Below are 20,296 nucleotides of genomic sequence, written 5' to 3'. Positions count from 1 at the left end.
CCCCCCTTTATTTTCTCTTCCTTTCCTTCCCCCTTCTCGCTCTCTTCCAAGGCCTTCTTTATCCTTTCATTCATTTTCTCTATCTCCTCCTCCGTCCCTCCTTCTTCCCCTCCTATCTTTATTTCTCCTATTTCCCTCCTAAATTTCTCTCTCCCCTCCTCATTCCAAACCCCTCTCCTGCCTTTCTGCATCCCTTTCCTTTTCTTCTTCCAACTGTCTTCCCCTTTTATCCAGCAAATCACCGGGTGGTGATCCGAGTCTATGTCCTCTCCTATCTCTAATCTTTCTATTTTTTCCCATATCCCTTCATTTCCTAATACATAATCTATTACCGTGTTTCCCCTCCCCCCGGTATACGTGTATTCTCCTTTTTCATCTCCTTTTATATTCCCATTTACTATACTCCATCCAGTTTCCTCTAGCACCTCCACCAATCTCCTCCCTTCCCTATTACTCTTCTTATCTTTGGAGTTCCTATTCTTTCCAATTTCCTCTTCCTCCCCCAAATTTACCCTTCCTCCCATTTCTCCAGTTCTGGCATTAAAGTCACCTCCTATTATTATTCTCCTTCCTTCCTCCTCTCTCTCTTCCATCCACTTCTTTAAACCCTCTATCTTCCTCTCTAAGTCCTCGTTCACATATACTCCCACTATTCTCCATTCCTCTCCTCCTCTTTTCAATGTCCCCGTCATCATCCCTTCCTCCGTCGTTTCAATTTCTCCTATCTCCATTTCCCTTTCCCTTCTTATCCCCATTATCATTCCTCCCATTGCTCTTCCTTTTTTATTCTTTCTACTCGCGTATTGCACCCCCCATTTAAAACCCTTCTGTAACTTGTTTTTTACTCCCCTCCATCCTTTCTCGTCCACCCATGTCTCCATGAGTACTATGACATCCCACTCTCCAATCCTATCCCAAAATCCCTTATCTTTGTTTTTTAAACCTGCTACATTCCAGAAAGCCATCTTCCATATCTCTTTCTCCTTACCGCCCCCCCCCACGTCTCTCTGTTCCCCCTCTCCTCTCCTTCCCTCCCCTTATTACTCTCCCACTTGTCCTCTCCTCCCTCTCCCCTGTCTCTATTACTAGTCCCCTCTCAACTACCTTCCCCCTTATTCCCCCTGTCTCTCTCTCCTATACCCTACTCTCTCCCCCTTCACTTCCCCTCTTTCACTTTTCAATACTTCCTCTTCCTCATTCCATTTCCACCATTTGCCATCTATTTGCAATCCCCCATTACCTATCCGTACCCTCCTTCCTTCTCCTTCCTCTTTCCTGGCTATCTCCCTGAGCCTCCATCTAACCTTTCTTTCCTCCCATGTTAAATCATCTTCTATCCTTTCCTCTCTTCCCCTCAACTTTTTCTTATTCTCCATAACTTGTCTTTTCTGTTCCATGCTCCCTAACGTCACCACCGCCATTCCTCTCTCTCCTTCCGTCGTTATTCCAACTCTTTTCACACTCTCTATTTTTATATTTACTCCTAGTATCTCCAAGATCTTTTCTACTCCTCCTCTTACGTCTCCTTTTTCCACTTCTACTCTCCTAATTACTATATTTCTCTTTCTATCCTCTCGTTCCTTCCGCTCTAATTTTCTTTCTATTACCTTTATTTTTGTTTCTAATTCCCCTTCTCCTACTACCCCTGCTCCCTCCTTGCCCTCCTCGCCTACTCTTCCTTTCCCTTCCTTTATCCATTTTTCTAATTTCTTTTCCAGATTTTCTATCCTTCCTCTCATTTCCCTTCTCTCTTCCTCCCATTCCCTCTCCCTCTCTTTAAATTCCTCCCTTATCTTTTCCAATTCCTTTCTTATCCCTTGTCCTTGTCCCACTAAACTATCTTTGATCTCTCTTAAATCCTCTCTTATCTCTTCTCCTAGCAATTTTACCCCTGTTATTATGTCCTTTCTTAATTCCTCCCTCAATTGCCTCTCCCATCCCTCTCTATCCTCCTCCTTTCTCTCCCCCATTGCTTTTGGTGATCTTACTATGATTTTACTTGATCTAAAAATAGACTCCTCTCCGTTCTTATCCTCTCTCTCTCTCTTCTTCTTCAAAAACTCTGATATATCTCCTACACTTCCTTTTCTCTCTTTCGATTGTTTTATCCCACCTTTCTCCATTCTCCCCTGCTTATCTATCCTTGTTTCCCTTTTCCAGCTTCTTGTTTTGTTTCCTTTTCTCTACTTATACTCTCCTTCTCTTCTCTATTTTACTGTCTTTGTTTCCCCTCTATCTACTCTCTTTGCTCCGTGCTCTGCCGCTCATTAGCGCTACCCCCACTTTCCCCTATCGCGCGCTGTTTCCCTAGCGCTCCGTCGCGTCTACCGCTCTACCTATCCTATACTCCGTGCCCACTCGCCTCTAACCGCCGGCTCGTAAATGCCCTTTTATTCCCTTCCCTTCTCACTCCCAGTTCTCCCTTCACTCCCTCACTCGCTCTTTCACCTCCACTCGCTCTCACTCAACCCTTCTCTCTCGTCGCCCCTCTAATTCTCCTCTCAACCACCGTCAAACAGCACCTTCCACATACACACGTGTCACACTCTACGTACCGGAAACGGAAGTCCGAGATAAATCTATATAAAACAACCTTTTCAGATATACAACAAAACACCTTGCAATCTCCAATCGAAATTTTAAATAAATTAGCTGGAAATGGCCTTGTGGAAATATTTCCCAATTTAATAATAGCGTTTCGAATATTATTAACTATGCCAATATCTGTAGCAACTGGTGAGGCAACTTTTTCCAAATTAAAAAGAATAAAAAATTATCTTAGAAGTACAATGACGCAGACACGGTTATCCGATTTAGCCATCCTATCAATCGAGAAGGAAGTGGCCAACAGCCTCGATTACAAAAGTATTGTAGAAATATTCGCAAAAGTTAAGGCCCGAAAAAATACCTATTTTTAAATTGCTTTTATTTTACCTTTTTAAAAAACGTATTAAAAAAAAAATAAGATATATTAACCTTCGATAATGTTAAAACAAATATAAAAATGGAAAATATATATAACAATTTCAAAATATAAAAAAATATTAAAATATTAAAACATGAAAAAGAAAAAAAAATTAAAATATTAAAACTAAAAAAACGAAGCGGGAATTTTTGAGACAATTTTTTTTTTGCTCTTGCAGCTTCGCGTTGGGGCGCGCGAACAAATTCCAGCGTAGGGGCGCCTAAGACTGTCGGAACGCCCCCGTATATATATATATATGAAATTGCAGTAGCTGTCCCCCGTTCTTCGCCTGATTTCCGGAAATATCCAATGCTGCCGCATCTCCGCATCTCAACATAAGGGAGCGAATCTTCGGACAAGAGGGGGGTAACACCCGTGGACCCACCGTCCTTCTAAGAGGACACCTCAAGTCCCTGTCTCGGCATTCGCCCTTCGTCCCACGGGAAAACCACGGTCAAAAACCGGGGAGAGACAGAGTCTTCAATGATGGTCTTTGAAGAACAAATTTCGAAAGAAGATTCTATAAAACATCTTTTTCAATTCTTTAAGAAAAAAAAAACAGAAAGAAAATGAACAAATATCAAGTAACATAAACCATAAATCGGGTTTCGGATGTGATTTAAATCTGCCTTTCATGATACGAAGCTAATCGATCTAAATGAACTATTTTATTTCTATGCCTTCTAGACTTCCGGATACAATAAACATCATTAAGCTTCTTAATTATTTCATAAGGACCTTCCCAATTGCTTTGTAACTTGGGAGACCTACCAACAATCCTACGAGGATTAAACAACCAGACTTTCTGTCCACACTCAAAATGAATTTGACGAGCCTTTCGATCATAGTAAGCTTTTGCTCTTGAAGACTTCATATTTAAGCGTTGCCTAACTCTATCATGAATTCTATTTAATTTTTCTTTTAGTTCCGTCACATAACTTTCTTCCGAAACATCCACTCCAACTTCTGGAGGACTACCACGAAGAAGATCTAAAGGTAGTTTCAAATCTCGACCAAAACATGATTCGGCTGGAGAAATTCCTGTAGTCTCGTGTTTAGCTGACCTATAAGCTAATAAACACATTCCTATCCAACGATCCCAATCTCGTTGATTTTCCGCAACAAACTTAGCCAAATAATTTATAATTGTTTGATGCTGTCGTTCGACCAAACCATTGGACTGAGGATGAAATGGGGTAGTTCTGGTCTTTTTAATTCCCAATAAACTTGACAATTCGTGGAAAACACGAGAATCAAAATTCCTCCCTTGATCGGTGTGTAATTCTGAAGGTACACCGTATCTTGAAATTACTTGATTTACGAAGATTTCCGCAACAGTATTTGCCCTGAAATTCTTCAATGGAAAAGCTTCGACCCATTTGGTGAAACAATCAGAGACAACTAATAAGTATTTATTCCCTGTAGAAGATGTCGGAAATGGACCCAAAATATCCATTTGCACTCTCTCAAATGGAACTCCAGCGTTATAAATTCGTAATTCAGATTTTCCTTTATTAAAAAGTCCTTTTTTAGCAATACAAACGTGACAAGACCTGCACCAATTTTCAACGTCCTGCTTACAGGTGTCCCAATAAAATCGTTTTCGGATCTTCCCCAAGGTCTTGTTCACTCCGAAATGTCCACCGGAAGAAGAATCATGAGCTTCTTCCAAGATCTGCCGAATTCTCCTTTGTGGAACTACAATTTGAAAAACAGAAGTCTGTAAATTAGAAGATTCCCACTTCCTAAATAAAACACCATTTTTTAAAACGAGAGAATCCCACTGCGACCAATAAATTTTAGAAAACAAATTTTCTGAAACAATTTCCTGCCAAGAAGGACGCTGATCCTTTTCTTTTCCAAGTAAGAGCTTCGCTATCGCCGGATCTTCTAATTGATCCTTCCTCCAATTTCCTAAATTATCCAACCCAAAGACAATTCTTCCAACGAATTCCTCCTTTTTCAAATCAATTTTGTTGCAATAGTTGCAATTGATTTCTGCACAAGGGCGTCTCGATAATTCATCAGCGTTCCCATGAAGTTTCCCTTTTCGGTGAAAAATTTCAAAATTATATTGCTGGATTCGCTCCAACCATCGCGCCATTTGTCCTTCTAGATTTTTGAATGACATCAACCACCGTAAAGAAATGTGATCAGTTCTAATCACAAATTTACGTCCGTATAAATAGTGATGAAATGACTTCAATGAATCTATAATAGCAAGTAACTCTCGTCGAGTTACACAATAATTCCTTTCTGATTTCCCCAACACACGACTATAATAAGCAATAACTTTTTCTGAGCCGTCCTGAATTTGAGATAACACTGCGCCAATACCATGGTTTGAGGCGTCAGTATCAAGAAAAAATTGATCTTCATTCCTGGGAAAAAATAAAATAGGAGAAGACATTAAATGTTTCTTTAATTCCTGAAAAGCTGATTCGCATTGTTTCGTCCACACAAACTTTGTCAAATTCTTGGTCAAAGAAAATAATGACTTAGCTATTAAAGAAAATCCTTTCACAAATTTTCTATAATAAGAACAAAAACCCAAGAAACTACGTACCTGCTTCTTGGTGCGAGGAACTGGTCAATACCTAACAGCAGAAATTTTCTCAGGATCCGTTGTCACTCCTCCTTCAGAAACAACATGACCGAGATATTTAATTTCCCTTTTGAAGAAAGAACACTTCTTCGGATTCAATTTTAAATTGGCAGAGCGCAAACGCAAGAAGACTTGCCTCAAATGGTCCAACATCTCCTCGAAATTTTTACCGAAGATAATTACATCATCTAAATACACCAGACAAATCTTGGATAATTTTCGTAAAACCTTTTCCATCAATCGCTCAAAAGTGGCAGGGGCATTGCAGAGTCCAAATGGCATACATGTAAACTGCCACAAGCCATTTCCAATTGAAAATGCTGTCTTCTCTTTATCTTCTGAACGAATTTTCACTTGCCAATATCCGCTCTTCAAATCTAACGAAGAAAACCAAGAGTTTCCGGATAACTGGTCAAGTATATCATCAATCCGAGGCATTGGATAGGAATCTTTTTTAGTCGCGGCGTTTAATTTCCTGTAGTTGACACAGAATCTAATCGTCCCATGTTTCTTTTTCACCAAAACCGCAGGAGACGCCCATGGGCTTTGTGATTCCTCAATTACTCCTTGACGTCTCATATCCTCAATAATCGTATCTACCTTTTCCCGCATTTGTAACGGAATTCGTCGGGGAGCCTGCTTAATTGGATTAGAATTGTTCACATTAATTTCATGCGCCTCCCCATTACAATTTCCAGCCACTATTTCCTCCGAAAATATGTCCTGAAAATTTACCAAAAATCGAGCAAAAATATCCTTCTGTTTATTTGAAAAATCTTGAGATTCCTTTTGAAAGAGTTCTTTCAAAAATGGAAGGACTTCATTTGTACAATCTTCAATGCGTGAACATAAAAACTTTTCTTTTTTTTCCACATTAGGATTGCCAAAGATTGGCTCAAAAATGTTTTCCAAATTAACCATGGACAGAAAATCATTTCCCAATAAACAATCTTCAACTATATTAGCGACAAAAACCGGAAGTTCTACAGAACATTTTCCCAAGCTAATCATCACTATTACCTTGAATTTTACGGGGACTTCTTCCCCCATGGGATATTTCAAATGAAAAGAATTATCAAGAGGGATTCGCCGCTTAGGCATTCTAACAAAATTACTCCTAATAAGAGACACATCCGAACCCGTATCAATTTTAAAATTACACAACTGTTCATCAATAAACCCTTTAAAATTAAACAATTTTTTATTATTATTCGGGCGACAGAAGCCACCAGTGTCGCCGAGTTAAGCGCCCGAGCGGCCGAGCACGAGAGGGTCCTGCGCCGGCAGAAGGAGGAACAACCACCCTCCCGCAGCGTGCCAAGCTCATCGGTCGCCGCCGCCACATACAGCCGGGAAGAATGTTGCTGGCGCTGCAAGCAGAGAGGCCACACTCGGCTCGACTGCAAGAGACCGCCGCGCAAGTTCTGCTCCCGCTGCGGCCGAGACGGGGTACTCACCCGCGACTGCCACCCACTGTCGGGAAACGACTTCCGGGCCGGGGAACCAGCGGCCACCGCCCGACCCGCTCCAACCGAATAAGGTTCACACCTAGGCCGCACATAAAGATACGAGTGCTCGACCGACACATATGGGCACTATTAGACTCCGGCTCCGAAGTCTCATTCGTGAGCCCGGCTACGGCAAAGCGAGCCAAATACTGCGGCCACCCCCCCCCCCCGGGGGGTAACCCAGCAGATCCACCTGGCCGACGGCACCACCGTAGCCATCAAACAGACCGTCGAACTACCAGTTACCACGACCGACCGCATCATAACCCATCGGTTCCAGGTCATGCCGAACCTTAGCGGGCCGATACTAATCGGCATCGATCTGTGGGCTAAGATGGGGGTAGCACTACCGGCGCCTCCAGACATCCCCACCAGAGCGGTACCCACCGTCGGGGAAATTTCGGCCGGGTTGACACCCCGAACCGCGGACGAAGACCGCCGCCTGAGAGAGTTTCTGAGCCGGGAACTGGCCGCTTTCGACGCCGTACGCGGTCCCACGGACCGCATAGAACATCGGATCCGCCTTACCACAGACCAACCGATCAAACAGCGATACCGACCTCGTAATCCGGCCATGCAGGCCGTCATCGACCAAGAGGTCCGCAAAATGGAAGAAGCCGGCGTGATCGAACCGTCGCAAAGCGCATGGAGCTCCCCAGTCGTACTCGTGAGAAAAAAGGACGGCACCTATCGATTCTGCATCGATTTCCGAAAACTAAATAGCGTGACTCAAAAGGATGCCTACCCGTTGCCCCACATCGCGGCCACCCTGGATAAGCTCCGAGGAGCCAAATACCTAACCACGCTCGACCTCAAGAACGGATACTGGCAAGTCCCGCTGGCACCCGAGAGCCGGCCAGTAACAGTGTTCACCGTCCCAGGGAGAGGGCTCATGCAGTTCCGGACCATGCCGTTCGGCCTGCACTCGGCACCCGCCACGTTCCAACGCCTACTAGACTCAATACTGGGGCCCGAGCTCGAACCACACGTCCTGGTATACCTGGACGACATCGTTGTGGCCAGCCCAACCTTTGAGGATCACCTGACACACCTGGCCGAAGTCTTCCGACGCCTACGAGCCGCCAAACTCCGCCTTAACACCGATAAGTGTCATTTTTGCCGGGACAGCCTCCAATATCTGGGACATATCGTCGACCGACAAGGAATCCGGACCGACCCGGCCAAAGTAAGCGCCATCGCCGATTGGCCCACACCCACCAATCTACGACAAGTCCGCCAGTTTCTCGGCCTAGCGTCCTGGTACCGACGGTTCATAGGGGACTTCTCCACCGTTACCGCACCGTTGACACACCTCACGCGCAAGAACGCCCGCTGGGCGTGGACCGAAACCGAGAACCAGGCCTTCCAGCGCCTCAAGAAGGCCCTAACCTCCGCCCCAGTATTGGCATGCCCCGATTTTGAGCAGCCGTTCACACTGCAAACTGACGCCAACACGCACGGACTCGGCGCCGTGCTAACGCAACAACTCACAGAGGGGGAACGCGTTATTGCCTACGCCAGCCGGACGCTAAATCCGGCCGAACGGAACTACAGCGCAACCGAGCTGGAGTGCCTCGCCGTAGTGTGGGGAATACGCCGGATGCGGGACTACTTGGAGGGGTATCGCTTCACGGTGCTAACTGACCACCAGTCCCTACGGTGGCTACAGCGCCTAGAAGCCCCGTCCGGTCGACTTGCGCGATGGCTGTTTGAGCTCCAGCAGCATGACATGGAGATAAGATATCGCCGGGGCTCGCAGAATCAAGTGGCTGATGCGCTCTCCCGCCAACCAGAGGTCGCCGCAGCGCAGCAGAAACCGCCGTGCACCTGGTATCACCGGATCAAACAAGACGTCCAGACCCGACCCGCCGACCGGCCGGACTACCAAATACGCGACGGAACCTTATACCGACATATACTACATGATTTAGACTTCCGGGAAGTACCCGCGGACGCGCAATGGAAACAATGCGTCCCGGCACCCGACCGCACCGCCCTACTCCAACGCTGGCACGACGACCCAGCCGCCGGGCACTTGGGGACCGCCAAAACCATGGCGCGCATCGCCCAACAATACTACTGGCCAGGGATGCTCCGGGAAATCGCCCGGTACGTCCGCTCCTGCACAACATGTCTAGCCCATAAGGTATCTCAACAGCGACCTGCCGGCACACTACACACCGCTCCGGTCACCGCACCATGGCAGCAGGTCTCGATCGACCTGGTGGGACCATTACCCCGCTCCAACCAAGGGCATACGTGGCTGTTCACGATGCAAGATCGGTTCACGAAATGACTAGAGGTCGCGCCTCTACGGAAAGCCACCGCAGCTAACGTCACGAAAGCTTGACCAAGTGGTGTACCGACACGGATGCCCGCAGTGGGTCATATCAGACAACGGGACTCAGCTAAAGTCCAAACAGTTGGAAAGGCTGCTAAGCGCGTTCGGGATCCGACACCGCACCTCGCCGCCCTACACACCACAGTGCAACCCAGTGGAACGGGCAAACCGGACCATCAAAACGATGGTGGCACAATACGTGGGGCGGAACCAGAAAACGTGGGACGAACACATTACCGCCCTCCAATACGCGTTCAACACTGCATGGAGCGAGGCCACGGGACACACGCCTGCCTCAACCACGGGAGAGAACTTGCCAGACCGCACCCGGAAGACCGACGCCAACCGGGAACCGCAGCACCACCAGACACGACCCACCGACGGCTGCAAGAAGCGTATGAGCTAGTGCGAATATGCTAAGCACAGGCCTTCCAACGTCAAGAGCGGCACTACAACCTGCGACGGCGGGACTGGAGGCCGAAAATAGGGGAGCTCGTGTGGAAGCGAAACCACATCCTCTCCGACAAGGCAAAGGCGTTTAACGCCAAACTGGCCCCGAAATTCGTGGGGCCCCTGGAAGTCCGGAAAATAATCTCCCCAGTCATCGTCGACCTCCGGGACCAACGAGGACGCTGGCACCGGCACGTCCACCTACAGGACATCAAGGCGCACCCGGACCCACCTGAGACCGAAGTCTAACGCCTGGCAACCCAAAACCCGCGTTACACCCACTACCAACGGGAGAATTACCGTCGCCCAACGATTACCGACCGCAAACGCCGATAATCCCCGATAAGCAACCACGGGCATCGGGGAAACCTCGCTTGTCGGTCGCGAGAGTTGGGACGGGTAAAAGCGGTCGCGACGCTCGATAACGGCACGATTACCGGCCCCGGATACCGATCCACGTAGCCCTCGCGATTACCGACCCGAAACGCTCGGAAATCACAATGCCCGACCGAGGGCGGGACCAGCCTAACAACGCACCAGAACTAATCAAGAAAAAAAAAAAGGAAAAAACCCGCATACCATATACCGGACATTCCAGAAACACGTATAAAAGACCGAGCACCGAAACACGAACAAATCAGTCGATTATCCGCACCATGCCGACCGAAACCGAGCTCCAGCAGTTGATCGATCTATTTGGACGATGGTCCGAAGACGAGGAGGGCGAATTTCCGGACGGCCCCGGGCCAACGCCTGTGACCCCACCGCAAGGGAGGTCACCAAAGGCGCCCTACCGCCAGCAACGAGCGGCACCGAGGGTCGGGACCACGATCCAGAGGGGCGATGCGGAGACCAGGAGAAAGATCCTCCTCCTGGCCACGCCATCACCGCCACCGGACCGCCGCCGACCAACGCGAGGACGGCCCTCGACGACCCGGACGTCACGTCCGGCCACCGCCAGGGCACCGCCGCCAACTGCGGACCCGCGGCAGCAGCCACCGGCCCGTCGACCGACCTCCCGAGTCGGCCAACCCGCATCGACCACCGCCGGAGCCAGGACCGCGCCGCCGTCGCCAACGCCTCCCCGATGCGCGTCCACCAATGGAACCAACGGGGTCCCACCACCACTGAGGGCCGTGGGCATCCACCCAACCGGAACACTCGCCGTCCAAGTGGCCCCGGGGACCACCCTCCAGGTGCCCCAGCACGCGGTACACCACGTGCGTCGCCATCGCGCCTGGACTCAGGAGGGGCTATGGATCCTCCGTTTTAATCGAGACGGGACGGTAAGGAGCAGCCGCTTACGCCCCCGCTCCCTTAATGGAGGGGGGTGATGTAACGGTAGGATTGTTACTACGGGCCTGACCTGTTGTATCCAACAAATATATATATGTCTATACACGGCTTGCTTACTCACCCAGCCCTACCTGTCCCGCCGCCGCCTCTCTCAGCATGCGCTCTTGCTCACCGACACACACGCTCTCGCTTCTCGACTCGCCCTATCTCTCTCGCGGTCCCCACGCGGAATCAACCTAACCCCACTCCCGGGCCGACAGGATAGTGGGAGGCTCCGGCCGGGTATATAAGCCCGGCCGGACGAGGAATCGAGACCAGATCCCGTCCTGCCATCCAGCTCCTGACACCGATCTAACCAGTACCTAACACCTCTTAGGGCAGAGGTTGAACTCAGCCCCGCCGGGTTGAACCGGCTCTCTATACCTCGGGCCAAGGTTGTATTTGGCCCCGTCGGGTTGAACCGACTCCTGTCTCGACCGCTCCACGGGCTGAGGTTGCACTCAGCCCCGCCGGGTTGGACCGGCTCCTACCTACCGCGGGCCGAGGTTGTACTCAGCCCCGTCGGGTTGAACCGACTTCCGTTGCCAAGGCAGTGTTCGACGTGACACTCGAGCCTGCCGGCAATACCTCGCCACCTAACCCGATCGTAGCGTATAAGTGCATGTACCGACCGCGCTGTAAATATTAGTCGCACGATAAAGATAAGTCCGTTAGTTCTAAGTCTCGTAGCCATAGACCTGCTAGCCGTAAGGCCTGTTAGTACTAAGTCCGCTAGTTGTAACCGCATCCTAGTAATAAGACCTGTCTATTACTAAGTCCGCTAGTTATAAGACCTGTTAGTCATAAGCCCTGTATAATACTAAGTCCGCTAGTTATAAGGCCTGTTCGTAATAAGTCCTCTAGTCCTAATCACGCCGTTGGCGCCTGTAAATAAAACCGGAAACGATTATACGCCGAGTCTGTCTTGCGCTTCTTGCCGCTTTGTCACCATCGCTTTGCGTCTCCGCTTTGCGCCCCGCATCCTGCTACCAGCAACACCGCTCCACGCACGACAACGTCCGGCCCTGCACGCTGTACCTGTCTTTCTCTCACTAAATAAAGTATCGTTTATACCTATACTAGTAGTGTATCTAGGCCGGTTCTAAGCCATGGTCCTCTGAGGGGGGGTGAGGGGTGAGGGGAAACCGGGGGTGGGGGGGGCATGACGTCACGGGGTGGGAATGACGTCAGGGGGGGTGACGTCACGGGAGGGGAGGGGGATGACGTCACGGGGTGGGAATAACGTCGGGGGGGGGGTGACGTCACGGGGGTGAGTATGACGTCACGGGGGTATGACATCACGGGGGGGATGACGTCATGGGGTGGGAATGACGTCACGCGGGGGTGACCGCGGCGGAACGGTAGACGCGGGGTCCGCGGAGAGGGGGAGGGGGACCGCGGCGGAATGGTTGGCGCGGGGTCCGCGGAGAGGGGAAGGGGAACCGAGGTGCGGTGTCCGCGGAGAGGGGGAGGGGGACCGCGGCGGAACGGTAGGCGCGGGATCCGCGGAGAGGGGGAGGGGATCGCGGCGGGTGTGACAGAGATAGCGCGAGGCGTGCATGTAGAAAAAGGCATTGTCTCAAACATTTTAGAGTAGGAGATGTATCACTTACGAAGAACGCTTACTCTCAGCTCTTGATAACAAAACAAATGTTAGCATGTTTCCACGAGCAAATATCTAAAGTCTTTTAAATATGATTAATATATTATTATAATATGTAAACCACTATCGAACGGCAATCGAATGGCTATGAACGGCTATTGAACGGCTATTGAACGGCTATCGAACAGCTTTGAACGACTATCAAACGGCTATTGAACAGCTTTTGAACGGCTATTGAACAGCTTTGAACGACTATCGAACGGCTTTGAACGACTATCGAACAGCTTTTGAACGGCTATCGAACAGCTATTGAACGGCTTTTGAACGACTATCGAGCGGTTTTGAACGACTATTGAACGGCTATCGAACAGCTATTGAACGGCTTTGAACGACTATCGAACGGTTATTGAACGGCTATCGAACGGCTTTGAACGGTTATCGAACGGCTATTGAACGGCTATCGAACGGCTTTGAACGGCTATCGAACGACTATTGAACGGCTATCGAACGGCTTTGAACGGTTATCGAACGGCAATCGAACAGCTATTGAACGACTATTTAACGGCTAACGAACGACAATTAAACAACAAAACAATTATTTATACACCATTCAAATATTTAAAGTCTATGTGCATGTACTGAAATGTAACATTCATAGCCTGATAAGGTGGCTGACGCTGCTATCTAACGTCACGTACTGAAATTTAATACTCGCATACTGGGATATGAAAGAGGAAAAGGGAAGAATAAAAGAGAATAAAATATATTTTAACAATAGTTTATTCTAAATAATGTTTGGACGAATCTTTATGATGATTCGTCCACCAATTGAATATTTTAAATACATTTTGTAAAGCGCAATTTTTCAAATGTTTTTCACAGCGCATAGTATTAGTAACATCTAGCTTATTTAACGAAGTGATATCTTCATAGTCCGCATCCAAGGTCTCAATAATAACGTCGTTTCTCGCATCATCGTCAAGTATATCGACCAGCCATTCTCGTTTTTCGCATCCTTTAACGTACACGATAGGAGATGCTCCATCTTCCTCTTCCGTCGCGCCCATCACAGCTCTCGTAATTAAACGCCTAGCGAAGCTGTATGGAACGTTTCCATCCTCCCATTGAAGTCCATGGTGATGTCCGATTAACCATGAAGCTTGGCATCTCTCAGATTTTGTAAGCGCACGCCATGGTACGGGACTTGCAAAAAAGTAATGAGAGAGAACAGATCCATTTCTCAATATCGCTACTTCCTTCACGACAAAGTTTCTCCCGATAATGAATCCCTGCAGATCCACAAACGTTGGCGCGATCATGCTGATAATATTACCGTACAATTGCAAGAACGATGTACGACTGTTGCCGATCGTCAAAATCTCAATCTTTTTATATTTTGACATTGGAGGGGATATTTGCTGATTTAGGTAATTTTACGAACTACGTTGGTCAATGGGCAATATTCGACAATGCGATCGTGTAAGATGAGACAATAGGCGGTAGTATTTGTCGGTATATCCTCCTTGCACTCAAACTCTAATCTCACGTCCACGGTGGAATTTTTGACAGACTCGTTTTGTCGCGTGCAATCGATAACCGCGAGAGGACTGCAATGTAGAAATTTTGAAATGTTTAATAGCACATCATCATTATCACACCCGTAATAAGATTTGCGAAAACGAGAGTACATATCGAACAAGAGGGCGAATCTATTTTTATCGAAATCTAAATTCAAATCATCGTAGGGATAAAATTCCGAGTTTAGATAGAGTTTCACGTTGGTCAATTTGCAGTCGTCGAATGTAATAATATCTTTTGACACAGCATTTTTTCTACCAGTCTGCAGCGCAAAGATCACGTATCGCGGCTTCTCCAGCTGAGAGGCGGCTTTCACGGTCCACGAATGCTTGGTCGTATTATGCAATAGAGGAAATTCGTATAGATCCCAAGAGCGAAAACTGATATTCAAGTATCGCCCGCTTTCCAACGCGCGCAGCAAGGATAGTTTATTGACCTCGCTCAATATTACATGTGGCATACGCCATTGTATCTTGAATAATTCGATATCAGCTTCAGCCGAAGCATGTCCAAATATGTAATTGTTATCGTTGCGCGAACGTATCAGAATTAATTCGTGACGAGCGTTGATCACAATTCGCTTATAATCTTCGCAAAAACCCAATAGTATGTTTAGCGGCACGCAAAAATTGAAGTAAGATTCAACAGCATTATGTGACATATTCCACGCAGCATTCCCCAAGATTTTACCTTTCTCGGTTGTTAGAGAGATATAGTTTTTAATCGTAGAAGTTATTCCAACGTTTCTGTTGCGGTCAATCTCCACACCGTCGAGTTCATATCGAAGTTCATCAAACATAAACGCGACACAATTGTTTCCCAATACCACTCTTCCCTCTTCATCTACTTTACGCACCATCAACTTTCCTTCGACGTATAGAAAACTTTCACATGGTAACGTGTACAAATCTTGATGTTGTATCGGTATCCGTATCTCGTCGCTATATCCAAGCGTTATGTTGGCGTATGGATTGTACGTATGAGTCTCAATCTTGATGATACGGTCGTCAAAGATCGGCTCATCTCCGATATTCAAGATGTCAATCATATTGTTATGTATTTCGTACGACGAATCCCAATGATTTTAAAAACTCGCGATTCAACGCGCTGAGCTTCTTTTTAGCGTAACCAGATATCTGATTATTGTCACCCGATACAGCAGTCACTCGCCTTCTAGCAAAAATATTGTCCCTCGCAAAGATATTGTCTCTCGCGTTCTCCGTGCTTCCGTTCAACACAAGCATTTCATTTGTCAAAGGCTTTATTTTTGCCGCCGCCGTATATGCAATCTTACGGTAATTTCCTCTCCTCGAAAATCGAGCAAATGTCCTTCTTGATCAACAATGCGTATCGTTAAATCAGTAATGCTCCGTGCGACGATCGGTAGATAAATGATCTGTGCCGGCGTTTCCGATATTTTATATCCTGGCGGCACGCTCGGTGAAAATTCATGTATCGTGTGTACGCGCTTGTTATTGCTGTACGCGCCAGTGGTTACGCTGCATTCTATACGAATAATATTTACGCTAATAATATTTATTGGTACATCCGATTCATGCCATTTCCGAGGCTGTAATATACGATTCGACGAGAATCCCAACAACGATCCAACATTGCCCGGTTTACTAAAATTTATTCTATAGACACATTTGATTTCACTTTTTAGCGTATTATGATTAGCGCGAAGCATTATTGGATATTCATCGTGTTCTTCGGCATCAACAATATCGTTGGAATCAACTACGCGTCGATGTCGTAAAATTGCATGTCGGAGATATTCGTTTATAGCGTGTAATTCGTACGATCCCTCGGGAATCGTAATTTCCTTATCGTCGTTATCAAAATAAAATTTATTATTCCAAGAATTCACGTTCGATATCGTATGATACGTTTCAAAGTCCGTTAAACCAAGCTCGTAATCGCCATCGTCTAAATCTATAGCCGGAAAGTAACTTACAGCAAGCGCGCTACTCTTGCCGGTCAACGTAAGTGTAAGTGACATGCTGGAAAACTGTCAAACGAATACTGAGTCGCGATGGTGAATTGTCAGACTTTAAATTTATATCGATCATCGACCGTTTGAAGAAATCCAAGACACAATTGTCCACAAATACTTGGATTATAATTTTGATAGGCTGTGTGATTGTATTCTATATTTGCAACATTCTGTCCAAAATATCGCACTAATTCCTTGGGCGGTTGCAGATTTCCAAAACTATCGAAATATACTACACGATCTCCCCTCTTTGCATACGCAACCCAATGAGTACCGGAACCATCGACCACATCCAAATTGACGATACCGCTCTCATTTCGTCGTACACCGTTTATCGGTAAATTATTGCGCATGAAAACACCTCTAAAAAATTGTATACGCATACGTCTTGCAAGCTGTTCCAATTGTACATTGGTTGTTACACCGGCAGGCATTTTTATTTTGACATTTTTTTTTCTTGGCTGCTGTTGAGAACCCTCGTCCACGCTTGTATGGAGCGAGATAAAGTCCGTGACCTTCCATGGCGCGATTATGACGCTGCATTTCTTCGAGCTGACGTTGCGTCGCCTTGCTATCGTTCACCGCCTTCGCGATTCCCGCTGCTCCGCCAGCCAACGAACCGAGAACTCCCAATAATGGTAAAATTGGTAAGATATCACCGCGCTTCGCTATAGGAAGTATTCGTTTTTTCGCAGCCTTTTTCTTCATCGATGATTTTTTTGTTTTCAGCCCCATACCGAATTTTGTCTTTGCCTTCATAGCCGCCCAAACAGCTGTAGCGGCTGCTCTTTCGCCAAGAGTCGAATCTCTCGCGGTAATACGCGTTCGCGCTTTCGTGGCGAGTATATTATCCGCAACGTGTCGTTGACCAAGATCGTTGCTTCGGGAATAAGCTATGTCGTGCTCGCGACACGCGGCATCCAATGGATTGATACCTCGATCGCCTCTAGCCAATCGTGTTTCTAAATGAGTTCCTGGTCCACAAAACTGATAGCCTGGAATATGTAATTCGATAGGAAGTGCGTTTATCGCACGATTTAACAAACCGCTACCTCTTATAATTTTTGCTGACATTTGTCACAATTTTTTATTAACGGTGTTGGACCGTCGAAATGTGTTTGTTGCCACGACAAATTATAATGTCGCGTGCATCGACGATACTGTTGAACCTCTGAGTCAGCTTTTATATGTTCGGGAAGCTTGTCCCACAATTGTTCCACGTAGCTACCAAAGTCTCGCAGTAAAACAATTTTGGAGATAATCTGTAACTGCTCGGTGGTAAGCTCGAGAATATCGCTGTCAACCGATAGAAGAAGAAACATTTTTGAGACTGAGCGGTTTCGATTCGGTGCGCCTCTATAAATAGGGCCCCGATGACTCATTTTCCAAAATCTGATTTGAGATTCGCGAGAGCAAACATGCGGTTCGCGCGACAAGCGACGATAATCAAAGTGATAAATTTTGACGATAAAACACGAGTAATGTCCGAGAAAGAAATACGCAAGCATGGAAACATGCTGCCGACTACTATACGCGGTATCATTTGCGGTCCTTCGAATTGCGGTAAGACTAACGTGTTGATAAGTTTGATAGAAAGTCCACACGGTGTACATTTCGAGAATGTGTACGTATATTCGAAATCGCTTCAACAACCGAAATATCGATACTTGGAAAATTTGCTATTATCGATCGATGAAATTGGTTATTTTACATTCTCTAATAATAGTGACGTTATTCCACCGAGCGAGGCGCTTCCGAATTCCATTTTTATCTTTGACGACGTGGCGTGCGATAAGCAAGATACGATAAGAGAGTACTTTGCAATGGGTCGACATTCGAGCGTCGACTGTTTCTATCTTTGTCAAACGTATGCCAAGATACTCAAGCATCTTATACGGGACAATGCAAATTTACTGATTTTATTTAAACAAGATGGTACAAACTTGAAACATGTATACAACGATCATGTAAATACTGACATGTCTTACGGCGATTTTCGCGCATTCTGTCAGAAATGTTGGCAACACAAGTATGGATTTGTAGTGATTGATAAAGACAGTTTACAGACTAATGGAAGATATCGAAAAGGATTTAACGATTTTGCAATACCCTAAAGTGGTTAGTCGCTATCGATACATCGATCGAACAACGTCTAAAAAATTTTCGTCCGAGTGCAACATGACGACGACGATTGACAGTGACGATCGTGAGAAGATTGCGAGAGAGATTGTAAAAACGAGCGAATCAATCCGTAAAAAATATCGTTCTTTAAAAACCGGTCAAATGGAGGAAGACGTCGCATTGGAGAGGCACTTTAAACCAATTATCGAACCTCTAAAACAACTTGTCGAAAATACAATCAATGTGGAATCTAATGAAGCTAAGAAAATCGAACCATCGAGTATGCTCGAAAACAAGCATCTGAAAAAAGAGTCTGGAACAAAGCGAACAAGGTCAAATATATCATTGAACGATTCGCTAATAACTTCTACTCCAAATCAATCGAAATGTAAGCGAATGAAACAATTATCGAATGTGATAACTTCTACTCCCATAAAAGATGTACAATCGAGTCAAATATTGCACGAAAGATCGTCTCCGTATGTGAAAGAAGTTTTCGAAACGCTTGTGACATCGGTTCAACATCTGCTACAAACGTCCGAGGGTCAAAATACATTGCGCACACATCTGGGTCCACTAGGGCAAAAATATGTTGGAGCTATTTTGAGTCAAGATAAAAATAACAGTATGGATTATGTTTACGGTGTTAAATTTTGTAACGAAGGAATGATGATTGGTGATCAAATTTTTGATGTGGATAAAGATGACAATATAATTATCGGTGGAGTAAGATATGTGGGAACGTCTTAGTTACGTGTCAGTAAGTGAGATTTGTCTAAAATTCTTGTTCAACATCAAGGAAATTGAGAAGAACCGCTTCACGGCATACATTGTTAAAATCGCTATGTACGCAAGTTTTGTTCTTTCGGAACGTCTTAGTTACGTGTCACTAAGTGAGATTTGTCTAAAATTCTTGTGCAACATCAAGGAAATTGAGAAGAACCGCTTCACGGCATACATTGTTAAAATCGCTATGTACGCAAGTTTTGGTCGTTCGGAATGTCTTAGTTACGTGTCAGTAAGTGAGATTTGTCTAAAATCCTTGTGCAACATCAAGGAAATTGAGAAGAACCGCTTCACGGCATACATTGTTAAAATCGCTATGTACGCAAGTTTTGTTCGTTCGAAACGTCTTAGTTACGTGTCAGTAAGTGAGTTTAGACGAAAATTCTTGCACGACATTAAGGAAATTGAGGATATACGTTTTTTCTGCGCACAAAGCTGAGATCGCTATGTACGCAAGTTTTGTTCGTTCGGAACGTCTTAGTTACGTGTCAGTAAGTGAGTTTAGTCGAAAATACTTGCACGACATTAAGGAAATTGAGGATATACGTTTTTCTGCGCACAAAGCTGAGATCGCTATGTACGCAAGTTTTGTTCGTTCGGAACGTCTTAGTTACGTGTCAGTAAGTGAGATTTGTCTAAAATTCTTGTTCAACATCAAGGAAATTGAGAAGAACCGCTTCACGGCATACATTGTTAAAATCGCTATGTACGCAAGTTTTGTTCGCTCGGAACGTCTTAGTTACGTGTGAGTAAGTGAGTATAGTCGAAAATACTTGCACGACATTAAGGAAATTGAGGATATACGTTTTTCTGCGCACAAAGCTGAGATCGCTATGTACGCAAGTTTTGTTCGTTCGGAACGTCTTAGTTACGTGTCAGTAAGTGAGTTTAGTCGAAAATACTTGCACGACATTAAGGAAATTGAGGATATACGTTTTTCTGCGCACAAAGCTGAGATCGCTATGTACGCAAGTTTTGTTCGAGTACTCTGCGTTGATACCACTGCTT

At 46.1% G+C, this 20,296-nt stretch overlaps 1 protein-coding gene across 1 annotated transcript; it reads right to left on the bottom strand.

Annotated features, from left to right (window-relative positions):
* Positions 1-1,112: 1,112 nt before the first annotated feature.
* LOC138941340 (uncharacterized protein PF3D7_1120000-like) lies at positions 1,113-1,970 on the bottom strand. Its single transcript, XM_070310898.1, has one exon. The coding sequence runs from the start codon at positions 1,968-1,970 to the stop codon at positions 1,113-1,115; it is 858 nt and encodes a 285-aa protein (XP_070166999.1).
* Positions 1,971-20,296: the final 18,326 nt, after the last annotated feature.

This window comes from Polyergus mexicanus, unplaced genomic scaffold, assembly GCF_030449975.1.
Source record: "Polyergus mexicanus isolate NDT 795.1 unplaced genomic scaffold, iyPolMexi1.0 SCAF_18, whole genome shotgun sequence".
NCBI lineage: Eukaryota > Metazoa > Arthropoda > Insecta > Hymenoptera > Formicidae > Polyergus > Polyergus mexicanus.
The sequence above is the reverse complement of the archived record's forward strand: the minus strand, read 5'-3'. Positions and strand labels throughout refer to the sequence as shown.

Coding starts and splice junctions, on each gene's coding strand:
- LOC138941340 (XM_070310898.1), bottom strand. CDS start 1,970: ATGGGGGAGAGAAAGGAGGAGGATAGAGAGGGATGGGAGAGGCAATTG.